The sequence below is a fragment of the Hermetia illucens genome, chromosome 3, assembly GCF_905115235.1.
Source record: "Hermetia illucens chromosome 3, iHerIll2.2.curated.20191125, whole genome shotgun sequence".
Lineage (NCBI taxonomy): Eukaryota > Metazoa > Arthropoda > Insecta > Diptera > Stratiomyidae > Hermetia > Hermetia illucens.
Window position 1 is genome coordinate 76,823,730 of NC_051851.1, and position 25,873 is coordinate 76,849,602.

Below are 25,873 nucleotides of genomic sequence, written 5' to 3' on the forward strand. Positions count from 1 at the left end.
CATCATCGCTACGAGGTGATTGGGAAACTCATTCTTCAAGAGTCTGAAGATCAGGTCATCCAACAAGACGGTATCAAAGGCGTCCTCCATGTCTATAAGGCAAGCATCTACGGACTCACCATTGTTAATCCACCAGCAAATATAAGACGTTAGCTTCGTTCTCCCATGTATTGTCGGATGTCCAGATCGAAATCCGAATTGCGTATTCGACAATAATGCAAAACCTCACCCAGTTTTCCCTCTTCAGAGCTGTCATTGCAGCACCTGTCACTTTCGCAATCGGCGTGGTTAGCAGTCTCTTCTGGGACATTTCCACCGCCACCGTTTTCATCGCATCTGCTAGCTTGATGTTTTTCTATGTCCTCTATATGGACAGATTCGCTGCCGAAAACTTGCTCGTCGTCCGGCCCCTCCAAGGCTGCGGAAGTATTTAAAGAAACTTCGGTTTCTTCCTGGCTACATTTTTAAACGACAGACCCGCCTTCCTAGCCATTAGCTGTACTGTAACCTTTCCATTTTTCTCTATCAATATTGGAATTTGATTTTTAAAATCTTCGAACGTCTTCACCAGCTCGCTATTTCTTCTTTCAAGGTTGGTTATCCTCACTTTGGCTCCTTTGAGTTCTCGTTACTCCATGATGATCCGAGCGCCACTAGGCCCGGTCTAGCCCGCCACCCGCCGACGGCTCGTCGCTCATGCCCGCCAAGCAACACACAAGTCAAGAACGAATTTTTTGACAAAATTTGTTGGCGTAAAAGTGAGTTTTCGTTGCATTGTATCCAACGAGATGTATGTTATGTTGTTCTTTTACCCTTTCTAAATGCTTATGTATTAATTGTGTTGCGCCCTGTGATTTAGGGTTTAAGATTACACTTATAATCTTCCCTGCTTGTCGTAAGAGGCGACTAAACAGGAGAAAAATTTGTGGGCTTGTTACTTGTACCTTCAAATTTTGAAACTTTACTGCTACTGAAACGTCAACAGCCCCTCAGATAGGAATACGCCTACAGCCTTTACCGCCCTTAGAATTATCGCTTTCTCCACCACGAGCGTGAATTTCAACGCTGGACATAAGCTGAACATACTTGGCCTAAGCAAAATAAAATGGTGGCATTCTGGAGGGTACTCCTTCCTCTCATGCCACACTGATGACAATGTGCTTTTGTACTTTGGAAAACTGAGTCGCAGCAAACGAATCTAATGACGGGTTGCTTTTAGTGGCTACGACAAGGCGCGCTCTCACGAACTGGGAGCCGGTTTCTGACAGAGTTCTAACTGCGAGATTCCGATCAAGGTTAAGGAGTATCACAACTATATAATGCTATACATCAAAGGAGATGAAGCGAAGAAGGATGTTTTCGGAGGGGGGGGGGGGGCTTCCTAAAGGTGACACTGTGATGGTGATGGCTGATTTGGATGCTAAGGTGGGATCTGACAGCACTTTGCACGGACATGTCATGGGGAAACGCGACCTTGATGACCGGAACAGTGATGGTAGGAAGTTCGTGGATTTCTGCAACTTCCACCACCTCGTCATTCGTGACACAATGTCAGTTGGGTTTAAACTTCTCGAAGGGTTGAGGAGGTAAGGAGGCCCCAACTTCAATATCGAACGCTTGTATGATCGAGCTGTCGCTCGACAACGGGAGAGCTATGCTGCTGATGGGATGGCAGGGGGACACAGGGTTATTGCCCCGGTCGGGGAAGCGGGAGATCCCGGTGAACGCAATAATTTTTCGAAGGGTATTCGGCATTACGGCGAAACTTGTAGGTGGTCGCAAATCTTTCGTTGGTCCCACTCACGATGATAAGTAATAGATGAGACGGAAAGAACACCGAACCGTTCTTAACCATACCACAACCGGTGAGATTCCTCCTCTTCTAGATGAAATAACTAAGCACCATAGCGTGTGGATATGGATTGTTCTGGAGATGCGTCTCAGGATGGCGTCCTCCTTGGGAGATTTGTGTTTCATGTGGATCCCCCCCCCCCCCCCCCCCCCCCCCCGATTAGAAGTGGACTATTGTGAAAAGCAAAGCTGATAAATATTTGTGAGTAGACGAAGACAACCAAATTTAGTACGATCTGAATGGAATAAGTTGTATGGGAGCAGCTAGAAGCATTATGTACCTGGGGATAGATGCCGTCCGCAACCGAAGGGTGCATAGTGCATGCAGCGAATTCTTTGACATCGTAACTCCCCAAGAGTAAGCCATGTAGGAGGATTATTCAAGGCAGTAGTACGTAATTTTAAGCGATTCTAAAAAAAGCTGCTATCAGTGCCAACCCTGACATACGAATATTTCCATGCTGGCGTGTTCTTAGGAGATCATGGTAAATGGTAAATAGTAGATATATAGTGGATAGCGTGTTGACTTCAGTACACTTTCTTATCCAGAGAAAGCTTCTCGCAAATTCTCGAAATCCAGTGGCAATTTTGAAAGTCAGAAGTGATTACTTAGGCCACCTGCAGAAGCAATACAACGGGAAAACTACAGAACGTCCGATCGATCAGGGGATATAGTCCTAGCCAAAGAAAAAGATCACTGCCTAGTGAACTGGAAGGCGACCCGAGACATAAAATACCTTCAGACCTACAAGATGAAGATACTCGTCGAGACTTGGTAGCTGTTTACAAGATCAGCAGGATTGAGCGTGCTCTTTCAGGCTTTCTTTCTTTTTACCATTGGACCGCACAGCGAGATGAGCCATGATTTATGCCAGTTCTTAAGTGGATACGGTAAATATATTAAGTACCTATTATATATTAAGGACTTTTTCAGATGAGGTTTAGATGAATGACCTGACTGTCTTACAAGCAAAAGTGCCGCCAAAGTTACGGAAAACATTGCTTTTATACGGCCAAGATTTCAAAGTTCAAGGACGAACCTCGAGAGTACCTAGGACCCCGGAAAATGGGATTGGATTTAATGTGGACTGTGGTAATTGCAACGGCAAACGGATGTACCATCGGCGCAAATATGTAGCAACTGAACTATCACAAATAATACCTGATCAAATAGCAAGAACTAATGCAGTTAGGCTGGGCAGTTTAAAATTGAACGGCCCCAAGGAGCAATACAAGAGTAATCCTACAGGGAACTTGTGAGGAAATTGTAAGAAGTTTCAACCGGTAGGAGTCCGGAGTGTGCATCTTTGATGAAAGTTGCATATGCTATATATCATGGATATCTCCCTTAAAAAGGGACAGATAGACAGGTGAACAATTAGACTGATAGACAGATACCGAATTAATTTGAATAAGGTTTAATTTACACCAGGCCTAAATTTATTGAATTAATATTTTAGTTTTGTAAAAAAGTTGCTTATCTCATTTTCGCATTTTATGCAAACAAATTGCATTCACACTTTCTCTATGTTATTGCTTGGCCGCTAGATTATGGAAGCCTCCAAAATTTAGCTAGACGTTCTAAGTTTCACAAAGACTTCTACTAGCAGATATTAGTTCTAACACCGAATTATTTCGTTCGGGGATCAAAGAACCCAGACAAAGCTTTAGCATGCCCGACAATCATAACCCTCTCTTTTAAATGTGAGTTCTTCATCACCTCCTTATCGCCTTAAAGTTAAAATGTCCTCGAAGTGCACATATCCAAATAATGATAATGATTGTCTACTTCAAATAATTCACATTTTCTTCTTTACTACCATCAACTTCCGTATTCAGACCTAAGGCGGCGTCGCTAGAAGGAACCTTAATTTTGATTTCAAGCCAAGGCCTTCGCCGGAGTTTCGATCCTCCGGCACAGTGCTTTATCCTTAAACTTTTCAGCACGGAGCTGATGTAAAGTTCCACTGACCCTGTCCTTGCCGCCAGTATCGTTGTGCCATTTTACACAGCTTGCCCCCTCCCTATTATCGCGTATACTTGATGAAAGACAAACAATGGGAAACACTTGAAAGACAACATAATATCTTTAAATTGCTTCTCGTAGTCTTCCATTGTTTGAAAAATAAAAACTGAACTGGCAGAGAAAGAATGTGTAAAACGAAAAGTGAATGAACGATGAAAATCTAAAATGGGAAACAAAGAAAGGAAGCAAGACATCTTATGGAGTGTAGTGACGTTGAATATTTCCAGAAAAAGTTTTAAAGAACAAAAGTTTCGACTATAACTATCGTCGGAAGCTGGGACGACAACGACAAGAAATACGAAAATTAAACTTGAAGGAGGATATTTTAATTTTATTGTTTGCCGAAAGAATTACAGCGTCGGAGAGCATCTGGGCGAAACCCGCGTTTTATGGAAACTGCGGTCCTGAATCTGAATAATTGCAATTAATAATAGTTTAAATTCTTTTGAATGTTGTTTAATCTGCTCTAACCGCAGATGCTCCCAATTCATTGAAACTTTGAGTCTTTTGGCGCTTAGATGGGACTTGCCAGTGGGCGGGTCGGCAGAGACAAGGATTTCATTAAATTGGATGGAATTTCCCAGGAATCCCGAAAATACCTCCCAGCGTAGTAGCTAATGTTGCCAATAATGCCGTTGAGCTCACTCGAAAAGTTCGAAAATAATATCAAAATCAGCTTAACATACATATCTTCTCGTTTACATACAAATCTCCACCGGCATCAATCGCTCATCTCGTCAGAAACAAATCATGCAAAAACGGCCGGGCCAGATATGCGGTTGTTCGTCCGGGGATTCAATTGGAGCTTAAATCCGGGCATTCCACTTATGCTCGACTACAACTTCCAGGGGACATGAGGAGAAAATAAGAAATCCTGGAGTGCTTAAAGAGCTTAAGGCTCCTGCTTAAGAAAATCAATCACTATAATCCCATGTTTCAAAACCTTTGGCACGTGTTTCAAGAGCACATTACCTTTTCAAGTTTAGTACTCAAGTTTATAAAGAAGGAAGTTCTAAGAAGGACGTATTGTTACCTGCCTGTTGCCTTTAGAATTATTATTCTCGAGCAGTTGGAGTCTTTACTGATTTCTAGGTGGATGCTTTGATTGAGAATGATTCCCTCTACCTCCTTCTGCGACGATTCTTGTTATCGAAATCAAGTATCACGCTGATATTGCTAACAATACTCAAGCCATAGCAATGTCAGCAATAATGACTCCTTAACGCCCACATAACCGCCAGAGGTCATCTAGGTTGATTCATAAAAAACAGAAAATTTCATAAGAATATCTTCTTCGGGTAAAGAAAGAAACTTGGCTGGAAGTTGTTCCAGGGTGGACAAATTCCAGAATCTGCTTGTATTTATTTCAAGGTTTAAGTTAAAGTTAAGCAAACGAATTCCCACGTAGAGTAGTAGCAAAGCTCCCTCTCAATTTCTCTCCCGTCCCAGCATTTCGATCACCTGGTTTCAGCAAAATCGCGAAATCATCCCTATCTTCTACCACTCCTGTTCCACTAATGCAGTGGTGGTCATTCATATAAATAAAACAAATTCACCGACTACCACTTAATTGCCTCTGAAGTAATTGACACCTTTCCTGTTGTACGTTGGGAAAATGAACGTGGGTACATCTCCCGAAGGTGTAACCTGGGAAAAGGCGAGTTCTATATTACGTTTCATAACAGCGATGCATATTATTTTTCTTTTGGTTTCCAAAAAAAGTTTCTTGCTAAACTCTATGGAAAGAAGAAAAGCCACAATAAGATAAGATCTGGTCATCATACAAACCACAAAATAAAATCTTATTGGGGAGAGAAGTAAGTATCTAATGGTGCTTCCGGACACCACGTTGTTGTAGTGAGATAGCTTGTAGTAGGTTTCTATCACATTAAGAGTGTCAAAATGTGAATATGAAAGTTAAAGAGTTGTACTCAGTCAGTGAAGTAAAAAAACGGGAAGAGGAAGGCCTGGCAAAAAAAGACTCCAACTATAAAAGAGAGGCACTACAGTTTTAAACTCGTTTGTTAAACTCGTTTTCTTCGCTTCTATCGCCAAAAACAGAAAAAAAATAAGCTGGTGGTGGTATCTGTAAACGGATCTATGCAGGCTGGACTCAGAGAACCTCGAAGGCGAAGCTCCTTGGAAATGAAGACGTGGGCCTCGCTGTGTTGCAATATCCATAGTTGTAACGAAGCGCATTCCTCGGGGAAAGATGCATACATGCTGGTGACTTCGGTAGCGCGTCGTCCATTAGCGGCGGATTTTCATCACATTCCATCAATAATCCGCAGCGAGGTCGATGAAAGGTGGAGTAATCTAGAATAATCTGCGCGGTCCCTACATCGAAGGAGGCCCACGTCGAGTTCTCGAGACCGTTCCTGTAAACGCTCGACTCCACCATCAGCTATTTGTTATGATCATTGGTGTTAGGCGGTCGCTAAAAGCGCAAGCAGTTTCATCGGCACCACTACACGCCCCTCCTTCATTACTGAAGGGGACTTCAAGGAAACCTTCCTTTTATGTGTTTCCTCGGTCGAGAATGCACACGTGCGATTTCATGAAGGCATGATACATCGCCTGGTGGCGGCAAATGGATCAAACATCGATACATGAGTGCAACGGCGTTAACGTTAAAGTTGACTCTCGAGCTCCGACGGGAGTTTCCTTGGGTGTGACAGATCGACCCTATATGTTAGCGCTAATCGCTGCAATAAACTGCCTTCATCATTATGGGTTCTGGTTGACTTGCAAACACTGTAGACTTATCGACTAAAGTACAGCGACTACTTCGAGAGGGGGAGTATTTTATTGCAACACTTCCAATAAGAAGGTAGTGAGTGTCCATTACCCGAATAAAGATTCATAAATATTAATTGCAAAAATCACCGCCACCACATACAACACTAGGCTTTACATCCACTTGACACCAGGACCTCCACAGATATCTTGTACAGAACGAACACTCACAGTATTTAGCGAGGATTCTCGGCTCATTTAACTATCGGGAATTTAGATAACCGACGGCACGCCTGATTAGCCCCGTCGCTACTTTCAAATCTGTTTCTTTTCGACGGTTCTGATATCAATGCGGTTGTGGTCCAGAAGACTTGCAAAAACTTTTGTTAAAATGTAGGTGTCAAGTTTTCTTTCCCTTTTTTATCATTTTTTCCAAGAGTTTCTCGCAAGTCATCTTTCCGGACAAGCAAAAAAAGGCTCGTATCATCCTTTTGCACAAAAACGCTGCTGCTATTATGGACGACAATTACCGACCAACATCTATCGTTCCCTCGATCTCCAAGATTCCTGAGAAATATATAAAAGACCTCTTGTGCCGTTTTGGACACTTTATTGTTGAGGAACCCCATGGATTTCAATCAGAGCGCTCAACTGTCACCAATTTACTTGAGTTGAGTTAGGAAAACATATCCATTAAATCTGTACTGACTTCTCCTAAGTCTTTGATTGGTACATTACAATACACTTAGGAGGCAAAATGATCATCATATCGCTCGTCCGTGATTATTACCTTGATTGGATTCAGGTACTCATTCACAGCAGGGTCAACTGATATCCGGCACCCAGTCACGAAACATATTCCTCTACCACTAGTGAGATTTGAACCGCGAATTTTCACTACGAGAGCTCAACGCTCTAATTACTGAGCCATCCAGACACCTGTTGCCTTGATGGTCAACTCCCTCTTTAATTTGGGATCGTACAGCACCGAAGAAGTTTGACAGATGCTTCTATTTTGTTCAAGTTTTGTAGCGGCCTGGGAGACTCTTCAATAACCCCGGAGGTGCATGGCGTAAATCAGGTTATAACGTTCGCAACCTTAGTCCTTTTGAGATGCCTTTCGCGAACCTCTTCGGTTTTTCCTGTACTTTCGAACCCATCGCGACTATAGTCGCTTGCAGCTTGGTCGTTTGGCCCCATCCTTTCCTTCATTAAAAAAATTGTAAATTCTGCTTGTACTTGTGTTGTAATATGCTATTGGAGTTCCCTCCGTTTACTGTATCTTTTATTTAAAATAAAATTAATGCATGTAGTCCAAGGCTCTCGGCACTGAACTGGTAGGCTTCTAATCAAAGAAATTCAGCCCAATAGAAGCCAACTATAACACGTTCGTCCACAAATTTTCGGCAATGTACGATACTGCGAAATTCTTCAGATACGTTCGTCGACAAATTTTCGGCAAAGTACGATACTGCCAAATTCTCCAGACAAGTTCGCCTAGCGAGGGATTTCACCACCTTCATATACTACGAACTATTGTTTTTATTCATTCAAGTAAAAATTAGTAAAGTCTTCACCATGATATTTAAGTTGCAGTCCGTCAGAAGTGTTTACTACTTCAGAAAATCTCACTGCCTGGGATGGGCGCAGAAGTACACTGTGACATCTGAACAACAAAGAGGCATTCATATCTTACAAAACCATTTCGCAAATAGGCTTTCAATATTAATAATTATAATAATAATAATCGGTGGCACAACAATCCATATTGGATCAGGGCCTTAAAGTGTGTTAGAGCACCGACCGTAACGGTACATTACAGTACACTGTAGGAGGCAGTGTGGTCAGCATTGTGCTCGCCCGAGATTATTACCCTGATTTGACTCAGATACTCATTCACAGCTGAGTCGACTGGTATCCGACATCAAATCATGATACAAATCCCACTGCCACCAATAAGATTTGAACCGTGGCCATCGATCAAAAAGGTATGAGCGAGCAACTTTCTTAAATTTCAACACACTTTCCAGTACCCATAGCAAACATCGCTTAACCTGTACGAAGGTTTCGACATATTAAGTTAGACATATTACTGCTCCTTCAGGTTACATATATTGTCTGACTTGCATGAAAGACTTGTTCCTCCTTGTTTTTAAGGAATTAATACCGACCAATTGAAATAGCTTTTATGAAGGTCGTTTGGGCGACTAACTAACTCGAAGATGTTGCAAAAAGCAGCTTAACCTGCTCAAGTTAATGAAATACTGGAGTGATATCATTGACAACTCGAGGCAGTCATTCGCTGTTACCAAACATATAATTGGATTTTACGAACAATTCTGAGACCTCAAAACCCGCCTAGCCTAATTCGATTATGACGAAAACATGTGGTTTTAGGTTCGCCAGCAGATGAGCTATTAAGACACGACAAGAGCTTCACCCACCACCAATCATAAGCCGTGAAGAAAATAAGATATTCATTTTCTGGCATTTTGCAAATTTTCAGTATATTTTTGCGACATGATGCTTTGAAAAATTTACCTCAGGCGCGTTATATTAAGCCATTCAAGGTTATGAGCAGAGGGGAGAAAACCTGACCATCTGTCATTGCAAACACATACCAGTGTCAACCGATTGACTGAAAGCCACCTACATATTGACAAAACAAGTAGTTGTGCTACTGCCTAAATCAAATCTAGTTCAGCTCAACCAGATGACTCGGAACCACAACCATCATCGGAATTTCAAATAAGCCTTTAGCGATCACTCCAATCACAGAGCCTACGCTGGCTTATCACCAACACGATAAAAATCAAACAAAATCAAGTTGGGTTCAACTGATCATAGCATTTTATAGTCACCTGAAAACAGGAAGGGGCAGGTTCAACGAACTTTTTGGTAGTAAAGTGGCACTTTCGGCCACGCTGCTCCCAGGGCAGAGGTGAGGCAGCGTCTGATGAGTTGCCTCTGCCCTGGATGAAACCGTCAGTCAATTTTTGATTTTTTCGATTTTTAATGCTTGGGGCGCTACGCTCCAAACTAGGGATCCATGGACTAAAAAACGTGGGAGTAAGTTGCTCCTCATTTAGTTTGGTCCACCATCATGTGGATGTGGACTTAGGATGCCGCAGATCCTAAACAACAGCTTAGCTTTAGCCTTAGTCTAGCTTAGACTACACCGACTGGCGTTTTAAGTCCAATATAATTCGCAACCTTGCCGTGTTTTTGCGATGATAAAAGGGAGCGTCTTTCCACCTGTTGGCACTTTCGGTCACGCTGCTCCCAGGGAAGAGGTGAGGCAGCGACTGATGAGTGCCTCTGCCCTGGACGAAACCGTCAGTCAATTTTTGATTTTTTCAAGTAAAGTGTAGCTAATCGAAGACTACTTGGCCACAGAAGAATAATCCGGATCACGTTGAAGTGAATTGTCATGCTACCCAAGATAAATGCCGTAAAATATTTTCCTGGTGAAATCGAAAACTACAAAACCTTGGCAACCGAACAATTTCTCAACAGTGCTTGTCAAAGTAATAAACACGAAAACTGGTGCAATTTCATCAAATTCCTTTTCGAAAATAGGAGATTTGTAAGATGTTCGAAATTAGACTCCCTTAGAACGTACTGTGAGTAACTGGAAGGCTGGTACACTATTTTTTGAGCGTTCCAAACCTCCTACAATGACAGCCTCCCCTGAACAGTTCGCTGTTTTTTTTTGCTAAGAACCTATAATAAGTCTCCGAGGAATGCATAAGGACTGACAAGATCAAATCAATTAAATCGTCGAAGGAAAAAACAAGATCAAAATAGGTGAAAAAAAAAATTTTGGAGAAATTCCTATGGACTGTTCATCGAAGGGACGCGAGTGCAAAGTGTGCTTATACCGCCTTCGATTGGTTGCAGCAGCAGTAACAAAGGTGACCCAAAAACAGATGTATTCCAGGCAGAGTCAGTTCTTTGAATTATAGTTAGGGGTAGGGATATTGCTTGGAGTTTAAAGTAGAAACCAATAGCTATTGCAGCGGTCATATTACCATTATTCGGGAGCAATTATTTTTGACTTAACCAGGCATTATAACTAAACTAAACGAAATACTCAAACTAATAAATATCGAGAAAGACTGAAAGACTACCAAAATATTCTTGCATTAGATTTGTTAAATAATTCTCATCGAGATGTCAAAATTATTCGATCCATACGCCGCATACGAGCGGCCCGGTATATTTTTTTCGACTTTTAATTCGAGTTTTAGCCGTTTATTTCCGTTAACACGGATACTTCGGAAGAGCTTCAGTATTTGCGGGCGGGCCTACACTGTCAAATTCACCAACATTTTAGATTTTTGAGTTGCTCGATTCCGGCCAGGCATTATATAATCGCCTAGGTTGAGTAGCTGAATCAAATCAGGGCAATAATCATATGTAGGAGAACGCAAGGAGAACGCTGATCATATTGATTTCCAGTGTACTGTTACGGTCTTAAAAAAAGTAATCTAACAAACTTTTAGGCCTGAAAACAAATTGAATTGTTCAAATATACAATTAGAACTTTTCAGAAATTTATTTTTTTATCGATAGTATCATACTTGAAGAATATTTCCCCAAAAAATTTATTGAAACTCGAAAAATTGGAAAAGCTGCAGTACTATGAACACTGCACTCAATTATTCGATTGGGCGATGAACCCTTTGGAAAGAATTATAAGGCAAAAAAAAACATCCAGCCTTGATTTTTGATAATTTCGGGAAAAAAAAACAATTTTTTCCCATCCCTTATAGAAGCTATATGTCTCTAAAATTGAATCCCATGATCTACTTTGTCCCAATCAAAGCCTACGCAACGATAGATTACATGCGAATTTAAATTTAATTCTTCGGAGAATTGTTTCCTCGAATGCGACAAATAGTTCGCAAACCCAAGTTTCCGAGGAATAAATGAGGACTGGCAAGATCATTGTCGTGTACAGTAAGAGCTTTGACCGTATGATGAGACATTTCGAGCGTTTTTGTAAGCCGAAATAGGCTCTGTTGAAAGCCAACAACCGTGCGCCGATTTCATCGTTGTAGCTGTTATCGGTTGTGATTGTCATCCCTAGATAGGAGGAATTATCAACGGTCTCAAAGTTGTAGTTTCCTATCTTTGTTCTTCTCCTTTGGGCAGTGCGGTTTGATGCTGTTGGTTGGTTGGTTTTTGATGCTGACATTGCCACCATATAATTTGACTTGTCTTCATTGACGTGATCTCGCGCCGCCTGCTCGATCTGGATGAAGGCAGTTTGTACGTCTCGGGCCGCCCTACCCATGATGTCGATATCGTGGACTTAAAGAGGATGGTGCCACTCCCACCAAGTAAGTCTGTGGCCATATCAATGATAAAATTGTTCTGGTGATTGTGATGATCATTTGATGATGCTTCATCTCGAGAATATATGTTAGCCGAGGTTACTGTGGCATCTATTTCCCCCTTTGAGCTGTTACGGAAGGCTGTTCTGTGGATGAGAGTTAACACTGACCTAATTGTCAGAGGGGATTCTCGGCGGGTGTTGCTCGAATAGCATCATGCCAACGAGTTAGTAATCCGAATCTATATTGCCCCCCTCGCCTGTTCTGACATTCGGCTGAGAGGTGGCGGCGCTCAATTAACACGTGGTCAAGTTGGTTGGAAGCGGTCCCGTCTGGAGAGGCCCACGTTTGTTTGTGGACCGCTTTCCACGCAAACCAGGTAATTCCCACAACCATTTCATGTGACATTGCTAATTGAATTATCCGCATTTCGTTGTCGCTCGAAGTTTTGTGTAAGCTATGGGAGTCAAACATAACGCTTGAATACGGTTTCCGTCCCTACTTGGCTGTTAAAATGGGACAGGCTTTGACGATTCGTTTTATAGCCTCGTAGAAGGTATTCTTCTCCGACTCTGCAGTCTCCTCTGTAGGGGCGTGAATGTTAATGAGGGTTGTATTTCTAAATTTGCCTCGCAAACGTAAAGTACATTGCCGTTCCAAAGCTGATGAACCTGGTAATGACAGTATGCAAAGCTTCGAAACGTAGCAAACCTTCCATGAATTAGTTGACGGCGGAAAGTGGCAATGTTACAAACCTACCGATTTTAGGATAATTTTAGGGGGGGGGGGGTTGGTTTCCAGTCAGTTTCTAAAAAGTAAGCTAATAATAAATATAGTAAAACACCATTATTAACTTCTTTATAGAGATTTTGGTATGTAGGCTACTTTTGAGACAGTCGGGATACATATAGTGACTGCTTCTCATTTTCTCGCTTCAGAGAAAATAGATCTGACAGGCATACATACGGATGGATTGACAGACAGACATTAAGTCGATTTTGAGAAGGTTTTGATTCACACAAAACCTTAAAAATGGATTCGCTCAGTTGTTTGATTGTTTTAATAGGATAATCGCTTCTTCCTCCTCTTAATTCGCTGCATATTAAAGATAACAGTATCCTCAATTATTATGGCCGCGCACGTCGAACTTAGAGGGGGGCCGCGCCTCCTTAATATATGAGGATTTTCGCTCCCACCGAACAGCTAGCACAGAGGCGTGTAAACGTGCGCTGACGGGACACTTCAGTAGTCTAATACTGCACTTAAATGCTGGGAGATATGCATAGTCAATTTCGCCACTTTCCTTTAAGTTTTGCAATAGCACTTTGCACTGCATATCATCAACCCGAACGGTTACTGTGCCCTTCCCCAACTTATCATTCTTTCCAATATGTAGAAGGTGCTGCTCATTTCATATAAATATATCATTAAAGTTCTCAGATGCGTTTATAAATTTAATATTTTATTGAATTTTGGTAAGCGAATTTAAACCTTTGCAAAACATGTTAACTCGCTCGAAGTGCGTTCATATGATTATCGTTACATTTATCATTCAAATGTTGATTATGTTTGAATTAATTCCTACAAGTGGAATTTATCAATTAAACCCATGCGTTTTATTCATAACGGTTCTACAACATCCAGCTAATACAATAATTAAACAGCTTTTTATGAAATTTTATCAATGACGTAACCACATTGAAAAACCGCTAAATATTTCAATTAGAAATATGCAAATAAAAGCTTAACTTTATTCATTTAACAACATCGACTTTTTTGTGGGTTACGACTATGATACGAATATACGGGGACACCACCACCATTAATTACAGAATTGATATTATCCTAGAAAAGCCGCAAATTGAAGAGATTATTTTTGAAAATATTAGCTCTCCCTCTTTTTAATGTTTTGTGTAAAATAAAACCTTATTAAAATTGGTTTAATGTCTGTCTGTCACACATATTTTTCTCAGAGGCGGTTATACGGATTCACAGCAAATTTGGTGGGAAGGCAGGAATTGTGAACGTCCTCGCATACAGGGAGTTTTACTTGAAATTGAAGGGGGTCTACATACGTACATGCAAAAGCGGGGTGTATAACTTTTTCCACCGAACATAGTCATGTGAGTTACCAAATGAAAGCTCTCAATTAACTTTCAAAAATTGGTATCAGTTCTGACATTTAACACACAAGGGGGCAGGCGGCAGCTGAAAAGTGGTTATTTCTTACTATTCTCAGAGCATATTAAATCGCCTAGATTCCGAAACACCTTCCTTACCGATATCTGTGAAAGTAAATAATATAAAAGTACGAGTATATTCATACAATATTTACTAATTGGCTGCAAAGCCCTCATTTAGTTCATCCTAGAATCATGAAATTTTCCAATATTAAGCATAATCCTACCAAGTTTGGTGGAAATCGCACTATTCCTAACAAAGTTATAATAGGTTAAAGTTGTTGTTTCAGTACAAATTCTAAGATCGAGATGCGACAAATGTCTATGAAATGATTTTATATAAGAAATAAACAAAACCTGAAAGGAAGGAAGCGTCCAGCTTCTGGTTTCCCGACTTGAAGTCAACTGTGAATATTTTGTCAAATATGAAACTTTTGCAGTTGCTAGGGTTTGATTTGATAGACGGAAAAATTGTCGTTAAATTGTATTAAAAATTCCATTCATTTTAAAATAATAATAATAATCATAATTGTTCGCGTCACACTCCAATTACATGAAGGCCTTGAAGCGTTTTAGAGCACTTCATTCAAGATCATAACGGTGTACTACACGTCTACAGCGAACTGTAAGAAGTAATGTGGTCAGCAAGGCCTTTGCCTGTAATTATGAGCCTCATTTGACTCAATTACAGCCGAGTAGACGAGTATCCGACATCTAATCACGTTACAAATCGCACTACCGCCAGTCAGATTTGAACTTCGATCTTATGCTGAGACAGCCTAGTCCACTAGCCACTGAACTATGACACTATTCAAACCAGTAAAAAATCGAACCTTGTGGCGCCATTTCTTAACTGGGCCGCTATCGTATGAGGAACCTTTTGTGACATCCAATTGGTATTGAGAATTACTAGCAACTGGTCAAGAAGACGGAATTGCATCAATCAAATGAAGCCCATCATAATAACATTCACCAGAAAGCGAAAGGTTGACCACTTAAGAGCCATAGAAGTCAAATAGGAGTCAGTATTCGGGAATAGACCTAGACCGTAAACTACTCTTGAGGACGCACGCCGGGTTCATAAGTCACAAGGGCTTTTATGATTTGGAAGTCCATAGCAAGAAATAAATGCGGATACCACATTGCATTGCATTGAATATATACAATAGCAAAGGCCAATAATTACTTATGGGGCCTTAATTTGGGCAGACAGAACTACACTCGGCAGACAGAACTATACAGTTGGGTGTTGGGTGTATATCCGTGAGGCAATGAGGACATACCCAACGGCATCCTAGGAGATCCTGCTAAGATCGACTCCTCATCATCTTGTCATACAGATGAAGGCAACGAGGGTAATCTTGAAAACTTCTGAGGATATCGAGTAGGCGGAGAGTTATCTAAATCGAAGGAAGGTTGACATTTTTTCTAGACGTAATCCGCCCCCCCCCCCATTAGATCCTATGCAAAAATAATCACCACTGGCTTCTAAGCAAAATCCTTATAGATGTACATTTAAAAACTGAGTGCTTTAGTTCCAGAAAGAAACAATATAATTTCTAATCAAAATAAGAAATAAATTGGAAACCAGAAACGCTTCAATTATGAACGGATTTAAGTTGATGTATACGCATTGAGTATTCCCAAACATTAACTTCAATGTGGAGCTGCTGGGTCAGTAAATTTAAGTGAAAGAGGAAACTTTAAACTACTCCGCTAATAATAATAAGATTTGGCACAAATATGAAGATTAGAGAGCAGGCCACATAGGCCGTATCGTTTTCCTTTGGTACATATAGCACAACAAATCGACCTCTGATCTCTCTGGTCTTCTACTTTGATAGCAGAAAACACAACAAAAGATGATCTTATTTATAATGGTTTCCGTTTTCAAACTGTGTCAATCAACTCCACTCGACAAACTATTAACTTTTTTAAAAGTATCACTTTCTAACTAGTCAACTTCATACATACATAGTTCATAAAGGTTTCCTGACCAAAGAATCAATCAATCGAAAGTTTCTTCCAAATCACTGAGCGTATTAAAAACTTTCTTGTACCCGCAACCGGATTGAAACTTTTTTTTATCACTTCCGCAACTGTAGAGCCATTGTACCTTTACTATTGGAAGTCCACAATAAAAGCCGCTAAACAAGTCTCTTTCTTGCTAATTGTTGTTTCCTCATTTCAGGGCAACGTAAAACCGTGAATGGACTGTTCGTAACAAACATCGAAGTTCCGGAAATTGTTGATTATCGTGTCCGAGTGAAATTATCCTGTAGCTACAATATGAGCGGGCACAAGCTCAACTCCGTGAAATGGTACAAAGATGGCGAGGAGTTTTTCAGGTAGGTTCCATGTTATTTCCGGTGTCCTTTTATTGTTTTGGCGGAAGAAAAACATTTTTATGTACTACATAAAAGAAGAAAACAGCGTAAGGAAAAATTTATGTTTTAATTAGAGTAAAATTTATTTTTGAGAGATAATTGTATTCATTTTCCGTAGTTTATTTCCTGCATTTTAATGGTGATATATAGTCATGTTTTGAATATCTCCCGAAAATCTCGGGAAATGTAAAATGAAACTTGGATATTTGTTTGGTGTGAACAAATTTACATCTAAATGTGAATTGAAATAAAGGATGTTGGCAATTACGTAAGTTGAATATAAAATGCATCATCCATTTTTTCCGAGTAAACTGGTTGGGAAATTGTTCATGCTTATATGTGTTTACATAATGATTGGATTAAGGTTTAGTCAAAAATCGAAAGTTGAAAAAGAAAAAAAAAAGTAAGTTGAAGACACTCATCCTGGGGCAACAGTTATCATAAATAACGGAACTTCTAGGGGGGAAAGTCAAGTCAGGCCGTCTAAGGAAAATCCCAGATTCGTTAATATATCGCAAGGGGTGTGGTGCTACCCACAGCAAATGTTGCCTCTACATTTAATGGTCACTTTATAATTTCTACCAAACAAATGTATGTGGATCAAAGAATTATTTCCCCAATATCTCTTCCTATGCAGGCATACTAGGAAAAGTGAAAGCTGATTTACCTTCGAAACGCAGGGTGAAATTGTTATCAGGATTTAAAAGAAAGCTAACTCAGTTGAAAAAGCTAGGTGAAATGAAAACTGCAGTTTTCCGCTGTTTACTTAAAAATAAAATCTCCTTCGGACTTAATGAGGCCAGGACAGAAATTGGGAATGCTTTAGTAGAGCAGATCAAATTAAAGAACCTGCAGGTACTACACATCAAGGATCAAGGCAGGCATTAGATAACCTCCTGAATGCAAGAAAGGTCAGCATTGGAGAAGATGCTTCGGAAGGTGTCTAAAAGTGTGTAGAGAAGAGCTGCATTGCTAGGAAGTAACGGCAGGGTCTCCAAGTCCATACTGTGCAATAGAGTAGCACACTGAAAAAATTCTCTATGAATTGGAGGTACGCATTTTCATAAATTGACCCTACGGAGTCGAAAGCGATGAAGTACGCCAGTATATTAGGTCGAGAGTGCCACATTAAGCGCTGTTAAACAACGCCTGAAATATCATCCACAGCTATGCCACCAAATCCTACACCCGTCTCCACACGATGCCCACTGCACAAAGGCCAATTTCAAGGATTTAGCCAGCCAAAAGTCAAATTTGAAAAATGACCGTAGAAATACAATAAAAACTGCCGAGATAAAGGACAATCTCAGTAAGGGGGGGTTGAAAATTGAGTCTTTTGCAAAGTGCACATTTTGTTGTCAGCGCTCTCAACGTGAACATTTAAACAAAGTGAAAATCAAGTTATCTGCTAGATATATTTTGATAATTTAGGTAACACGTTTTTATTTAATACTGCTGCTAGAACTACAACAAGTCGGAATACCCGAAGCTGGCGCTTGTGGTATAAAGGGGTTGTGTTCATCTTATGTGAGAAAGTTTCTACGCACACTTTTCCATTCGTAAATTGCCAAAAACCCAAAACATTAATTCATATTTTCTTTCAAACTACAAGAAATACGTAATACGTAAACAAACAACATTGCCTATTACCGAATACTATGCTTATATATGCACGTATATAAATATATCGTACACATACTTCCAATTTACTTCGTGCGCAAAATAATACAGATGTATATATGAAAACGCTGATTTAATATAAAAATATATCTATCTGAACTAGGCACTACCCCAAAAACTTCATTACATACCATATAAATACATCATCATCATCATCAATGGTGCAACAACCGGTATCCGGTCGAGGCCTGCCTTAATAAAGAACTCCAGGCATCCCGGTTTTGCGCCGAGGTCCACCAATTCGATATCCCTAAACCCTGCCTGACGTCCTGACCTACACCGTCGCCCCATCTTAGCCTTCTTTAAGTGACGTTTCGACGTTTCGAGCGTCTTGAGTCTTGAGTCTTGAAAGTGATCCTGCTGCTTTTATCTGGCCTCGCACGTTGGTCAGGGTCAGCCTAGTCAGGCTTATCAATTTCTCGGATACCGAATTCTCTTATGGCCGTGTAAAGTTTCACCCTAGCTAGGCTATCATAGGCGGCTTTAAAGTGGATGAATAGATGGTGCAACTCATGTCCATGTTCCAACAGATCTGTTGCTGATTTGCCTGGAGTGAAGCCTCTTTGGTATGGGCCAATGATGTTCTGGGAGTATGGGGCTATCCGGGCTAGCAAGATAGAGGAGAATATTTTATAAATGGTACTCAGCAACGTGATACCTCTATAATTGCTGCATTGTGTGATATCTCCCTTTATGAATGAGACAGATAATATCTCATTGCCAGTCGGCAGGCATTGATTCGCTGTCCCATACCTTGAGTAAAAATTGATGAACCATTTGGTGTAATTGGTCGCCTTCATATTTAACCAATTCGGCTGTAATTCCATCGGCTCCTGGCGACTTATGATTTTTTATCCGATGAATTGCACAGAATGTTTTTCCTATATTTGGTGGTGGCAATATTTGTCCGTCGTTTTCAGTTGGCGGGACCTCCAACTCACCGATGTTCTGGTTGTTCAGTTGCTCATCAAAGTACTCAACCCATCACTCCAATATGCCCATTCTGTCGGAAATCAGATTTCCCTCTTTGTCAGGCAGGCAGGATGAGCATCGAGATGTATAAGACTTCATCCTGCTGACATGTTAGTAAAACTTCCGCTCCTGGTGTGGTTGCTCCCTGTACTTTTCCAGTTCACAGACTAGTTGGTTCTACCAGGCTTCCTTTTTCCATCTGTGAAGTCGCTTCTCCGCTCGAAGCGCGTGCCCGCGTTCTTTGAGAATGCAAAATTACTCGGTATGTGGCATTCTTCCGTTCCGTTGCTAGCTTACATTCATCGTCAAACCAGCCGTTCCGACTCCTTTTGCGGCTGGAGTATGTCTGTGGCCGTATCAATGATAGCGTTCTTCAGGTGATTGCGAAGATCATTTGTTGATGCTTTAACTCCAGGTCCTCTGTTGACTGCGGTTATTGCGTTATCCATTTCCCTCTTATAGGTATTGTAAAGGGCTGTGTTGTGGATGGCTTCAGTGTTAACTCTCGCCTGATTGTCAGAGGGGATTCTGGGTGGTATTGTTATTCAAGCTCGGAGCACCATGCCAACCAGATAGTGATCCGAGTCTATATTGGCCCCCCTATATGTTCTGACATTCATCAAGGCTGAGAGCATGAGAATACGGGCTCATTCCCTACTTGGCTGTTAAAATCGCCAAGTATAATTTAGATATCATATGTGGGACAGGCTTCGAGGGTTTGTTCTGCTACCTCGTAGAAGATATCTTTCTCCGACTCTGCAGTCTCCTCTGTAGGAGCGTGAACGTTAGTGACGCTTATATTTCTAAACTTGCCTCGCAAGCGCAGAGTGCACAGCCTTCGCTTATATTTTCAAAGCCGATAATAGCAGGTTTCATTTTTTGGCTGACTAAGAAACCTACTCCGAGCACAAGGTTTACTGGATGGCCACTATAATATATGGTGTAGCGGTTCTTCTCCAGGAAAACGGTCCGTGTCCAACGCATCTCTGTAATAATGTTACATCACCCCTACATCGGGACAGGATATCCGTCCAGTCCGAGGCTCCTGTTGTGGCTTCGTAACAAGTTGTTTTCCGTATAGAGTTGCCAGCGCTACCCAATCCCCAACCTGGAGGACCAGTTGGTACGATTTGTCCCGTTTTTGAGCGCGGGAGACTCGCCTTCATCCTTGTCCGTCTTCAGCTTTTCGTTAAGAAAAAACTCCCAACGGTCACCACGTGGACGTGGAGATCGGGTTAGGTGGTACAGCTGTTGGTGTTGGTTCAGCAGGCATTTCCCAGGTTTCATGTTCCATCGTGGGTACCAATCCACTTTTCGCGCTGGAACTTATACTACCCTTTGACCACCATATAAATACATACCATACATATATCTGTTTGGAGTAATTGATATTGATACATAAATGATTAAAAACCTAAAATGAAATGTTCCCCTGCGACCCCTCATGTATATTACCTCATTTTGTTGTAGTATTGACGAATTGATAGGTTATGATGACGTCATACATGTTCTACAATGCACAAAATGTAAAAGTTTCACCTTCCATAACATTGTTAATAATAGTTGGATTTGCTTTAAACATCCCAAAGTTATGCCTTATCTAATCCCTTATGCAACTGCAATATATATTTTATAGTTCTAGCATCAACTTAGGGGGGGTTTCCGGCTAGATTTCTAAAATATGCTAATATACTATTATTAATTTCATTTGTGCAGATATCGGAATGGGATATATATAGATTTCGGTTAGATACACAATTGTGATTTTCAGATTTTTCGGTTTGAGATAAATTCTGAGAACGACACCTCTTACATTTTTCGCGGGTTATATTTTGAGCCATCAAATATATCAAATATGGGACCAGTTTCAAAAAGTACAAATTGAGCCCTTTCACTCGATACCCCACATGGCCACATTCTGTGAAAAAAACTGCACTCTCCATTCACATGTATGGGGAGCCATATGCTTTCACCGATTTTCGTGACAATTGGTCTGGCCGTTTGCGAATAAATTGGGTGTGACAGACAGACAGACATCGAACCTAATCTCATAAGGTTTTATTTCATACAAAATCTTCCAAATGGACCGTTTTGTAACAAAAAAATTATTTAGTTTTTATATTTGGGAGACATTTCGTTATATTTTCGCATCCGATCTGGCATTGTTTCTTATTGTGTTGTATAGCGCACATATTAGGCTACATGATAACGTTAAAATTGCCTGTGGATAGCTGCGGTTGGCAAAGTTGTATGATTTTTGTGAATATTTATTTCAAATGTAACAATAGCGACTGCTAGATATCTTTACTATCGAATGTAGCTGCAAGACTTGCCTAATTTTGACAAAAAATTCGAATATCTGGGACACCTCTTGCTGTATTGTTGATACTCTAGATAATTGAAGCCGTTTGAAACAATGACTTACCTATTCCAAAACGTCTATGGAAGAAAAGTTTGGTCAGAAAGAACGTTTGAACTACCCGCAAATAAATGAAATCAGCATTTTAAATTAGTTAAAAATTATAATGAAAGGATCATAAAAAGAACAATTTTAATTAGTGAGCAATTAACCATTTATGCAGCTTAGCAACCTAGCAAACATAGGAAGCTGAGTAACTCTCTAACTCGTGTAGGGAAATATTGAAAAGTTTGCAGAAAATTTGATCAAGATAAGCATTAGCAATGTTTGTAAAAGTGGATTTAATAACTGACAATATGAATTTATTTGAAATATCAATAAATCCTTTCATCCACTCAAAGATCGTATGAAGGTCACAGGTATTTGCCCAGAAAGCAATACAGAAGGTTTATTAGGCAGTACGGTTAGCCGCCTCACGATGGTTTGAGAAGAAACGCTTTGTTCTCTTAGGTTTCTAAAAACATCCGGAAATATCAGCCCCACATTGGAGTACCAGAGTGCTATACCTATATAAGTGTGAAACAAAACCTTTTTAGAACCGACTCGATCTCTGTCTACCCGCCTCCCTGTCTGTCACACCCGATTTATTCGCAAACGGCTTGGCCGACTGTTACCAAATGTATGAATGCGTTGTCTGTAAATCCCTTTATATATAGCAAGCAACGCCATTTTATATAGAATTTAAAGGGACTTAAAGGGAAAAATTAAAAAAAAAAATCATAATGGTGTATCTAAGCGAAAGTTAATAATAGTATATGAGCATACTTTAGAAATTGGCAGTGGTATAAGGGATAATATTAGGCATAACTTTAAGAAGTTTAAATGAAATCCAACTATTATTAACAAAGTTATAGAAGGTGAAACTTTTACAATTTATGTGAATTTCGTGCATTCTGAAACGTGTATGACGTCATTATAATATATTAATTCGTCAATACCACAGCAAAGTGAGGTAATATAAACGGGGGAGTTGCAGGGCAACATTTCATTTTAGACTTTTAATCATTTATATTTCAATATCAAATACTCGAGTCAGACATATTGTGACGAAAATCACTTTGAGAAAATGATGTGTGATCTCAATGTAAATCGTAGTAATGACAATTTGCCGGGGCACCAAAATTATATAACCATGGGGCGAATATTTAATAAGTCAGAATATTCAGAATAATCACAACAAGTGATCAGTCAGGGGGTGACTAAGAGCGAGAGCAAAACTACCGAGAAGCAGTAGACCATGGAGATGAGGTCATAGGTGAAGGTGTAAGATGGCAGAAGAAGTCATGCGAAAAGGTGCGAAACAGTAGGAAGAAATTTATTAGCATGAAGAGCATACCGGCCGGGACGATACAAAGCCTGAAGAGGTGACTATTCAAGAGGTTATAGACGGAAGACGTGAAATGGCGAGAAACGATTGAGAAGAAGGTACGTAACACGGAATTATAAGAAGCGGTGCGAAAAGCGGAAGTGATCAAAATAAATGGATAAATAGACACCGAAAAGGCAACAGTTTTAGAATATAAACTATGAAGAAAGCTATGAGTATCGTAGGGCGATCCAGTAGTGTTTATCGTCTGAGTGCTGCGGCACAGAAAAAGCAGATTTTCGAGCAAGTATGGCAAAACTCTAGAAAAGTGGTAAAAGTAAAGGAAACAATAAATTTGAAGGAGCAGAACCAAAGACGAAACTGGGATAAATAAATGGTTAAAATTTGGATAACTAAGGTTTATGTGGCATAACGCAGTGAGCATTTGGATGTCTTCGGAATTATAGCGAAGGACGAGGCAGTGCCATTAGGGTACATGTTAAGGATCAGATTGCGTAAGATTATGCGATCAACATTAGTTTGCAAAAAGGACGAAGGTACGAATACGAAATGACATGCTGTTATGGTGTAATAAGAAGAAACTGAACCTTTTAACTGATAGGAGGCAACAAGAGTGAATTTAAGAATGTTCTGTAGGCTCCCTCGGTTTCCAGCTAGTATTGTTCCAAAGTTTACAGCCCAAGAAGGGAGATAAAAGAAAGTCGCAATCAAAAGTGAAGGGACAACGTTGAGAAATTACGGAATTTAGTTATGACGTTAACTATTATAAATTAGACGATGTGAACAAAGCCGGACAAAAATGCAATTAGAGTACCTGGAGAAATGGACATGATGGGCAGATGTTAATGGTAGATACATACACTAATTTGTACATTAAACCAGCAGTATTCAATATACATACTGTATATGTGTATATGCACACTTCCGTGCATGAAGTAAATCGGAAACATGTGTACGATTAATTTATATACGTGCATATATAAATATCATCATCATCATCAATGGCGCAACAACCGGTATCCGGTCTAGGTCTGCCTTAATAAGGAACTACAGACATCCCGGTTTTGCGCCGAAGTCCACCAATTCAATATCCCTAAAAGCTGTCTGGTGTCCTGACCTACGCCATCGCTCCATCTCTGGCAGGGTCTGCCTCGTCTTCTTTTCTTACCATAAATATTGCCGTTATAGACTTTCCGGGCTGGATCATCCTCATCCACACGGATTAAGTGACCCGCCCACCGTAACCTATTGAGTCGGATTTTATCCACAAGTTGACAGTCATGGTATCGTTCATAGATTTCGTCGTTATGTAGGCTACGGAATCGTCCATACTCATGTAGGAGGCCAAAAATTCTTCGGAGGATTCTGCTCTCGAACGCGGGCAAGAGTTCGCAATTATTCTTGCTAAGAACCCAAGTTTCCGAGGAATAAATGAGGACTGACAAGACCATAGTCTTGTACAGTAAGAGCTTTGATCCTATGGTGAGACGTTTCGAGCGGAATAGTTTTTGTAAGCTGTAACAGGCTCTGGTAGCTGACAACAATCGTGTGCGGATTTCATCATCGTAGCTGTTACCGGTTGTGATTTTCGACCCTAGATAGGAGAAATTATCAACGGTCTTAAACTTGTAGTCTCCTATCTATAAGTAAAGTATTCGATAATAGGCAATGTTTGTTTGTTTATGGTGAGTATAATATCTAGGTCTGTCTGCCTGTTGTAGAAAAATATAAAATAATATTATGGGTTTTAGTTTGAATGAAATCGTGCGTAGAAATTTTCTCACATAAGATGAACACAAAACCGCTATACCCTGAGCGTCGAGGTTCCGGCATTCTAACTTGTTGAATATATGTATCTTCAAGATGAATATGATCAAAAGTGTATAAAGCTGGAACCGCTAGGAAGTCAACAACCCTTTTTTATACAGGTATGTACATATATACGGACCAACGTCGAATGGCAAAAAAGAAAACAAAAGTTAAATATAAGTTCTACGGCTATTGAATTTATATTATCTATACTTCACGCTAGGATTTCAATTTTCGAAAGCGTTTTGCAGCTGGAATATAAGCTATTAGTAAAAAAGTACGAAAAGAATCCAGGAAAAATTTAAAAAATAATCTGAATTGTTAGTTGATATGGCGAAAACTCTGGCAGTACAAATGATGGTAATTCTAGCCGAACATTCCATGAAAGTAAATAAATTTTAATTTAATGGACTACTGGAATACTGGACAATATCTTAAATCGTCATAGAATTGACATTCAACAATTCGGTGAATACACCATAGCGACAGCGAAATTTTATGTCAATCTATCTGGGTGGCTTCTAATAAATTTTACCAGGACTATAATTGAAGAGGTAGTGGAAAACTACGCGAGACAGTTCTCTAGGGATACACAATACATTTCGATTAAGTTCAGATACTCAAATATCAGTCAAACTAAGAAAAGGACCAAATCGAGATCATTTTGCCTTGAAGCGACCAAAATGACCCAAATACCGAATTCGATATTTCAAACACGATTTATAATGAAAAATAAAGTTCCGTCTGATTTTGTACGTATATATTTTTATTTCTTAGAAATGTAATCACTTCTTTAATTTATTTTTGTTAGTTTTTGATTTTCTGATTTTCGGATACCGCTGTATACAGTTGGATTCCTGGAGTCGTGAATAGGTGACATCATCTATTTGACGGAATAAACGAAAATTACGGCAAATTGACCTTCCAGGTTGGTGGTAGGACAACTCATCCTCTGGAGAAAAGCATAATCGTGGAACCAGTCAATCAGGCTCGAACCCTGTAGTATTTGCTGGCTGTGATACAATCAAATGATCATCACTTCTCCCAAACTCCTATCAAAGGGTTGAGAACAGTTTTCTTCACTAGTTGTTATCCCTTATTTGTGTATGTTTTCCAGCAGTTTTTTTTCGCATAACCTTCCCTTGTT

General features: G+C 40.1%; 1 protein-coding gene across 1 annotated transcript in view; it reads left to right on the forward strand.

Moving 5' to 3' along the window:
- Positions 1 to 25,873, forward strand: part of LOC119651964 — a 172,369-nt gene that overhangs the window by 78,231 nt on the left and 68,265 nt on the right. The window contains exon 2 of the mRNA XM_038055826.1: positions 16,324 to 16,480. Within this exon, the coding sequence (XP_037911754.1) occupies positions 16,324 to 16,480 (157 nt within the window). The remainder of the gene's footprint in view (positions 1 to 16,323; positions 16,481 to 25,873) is intronic.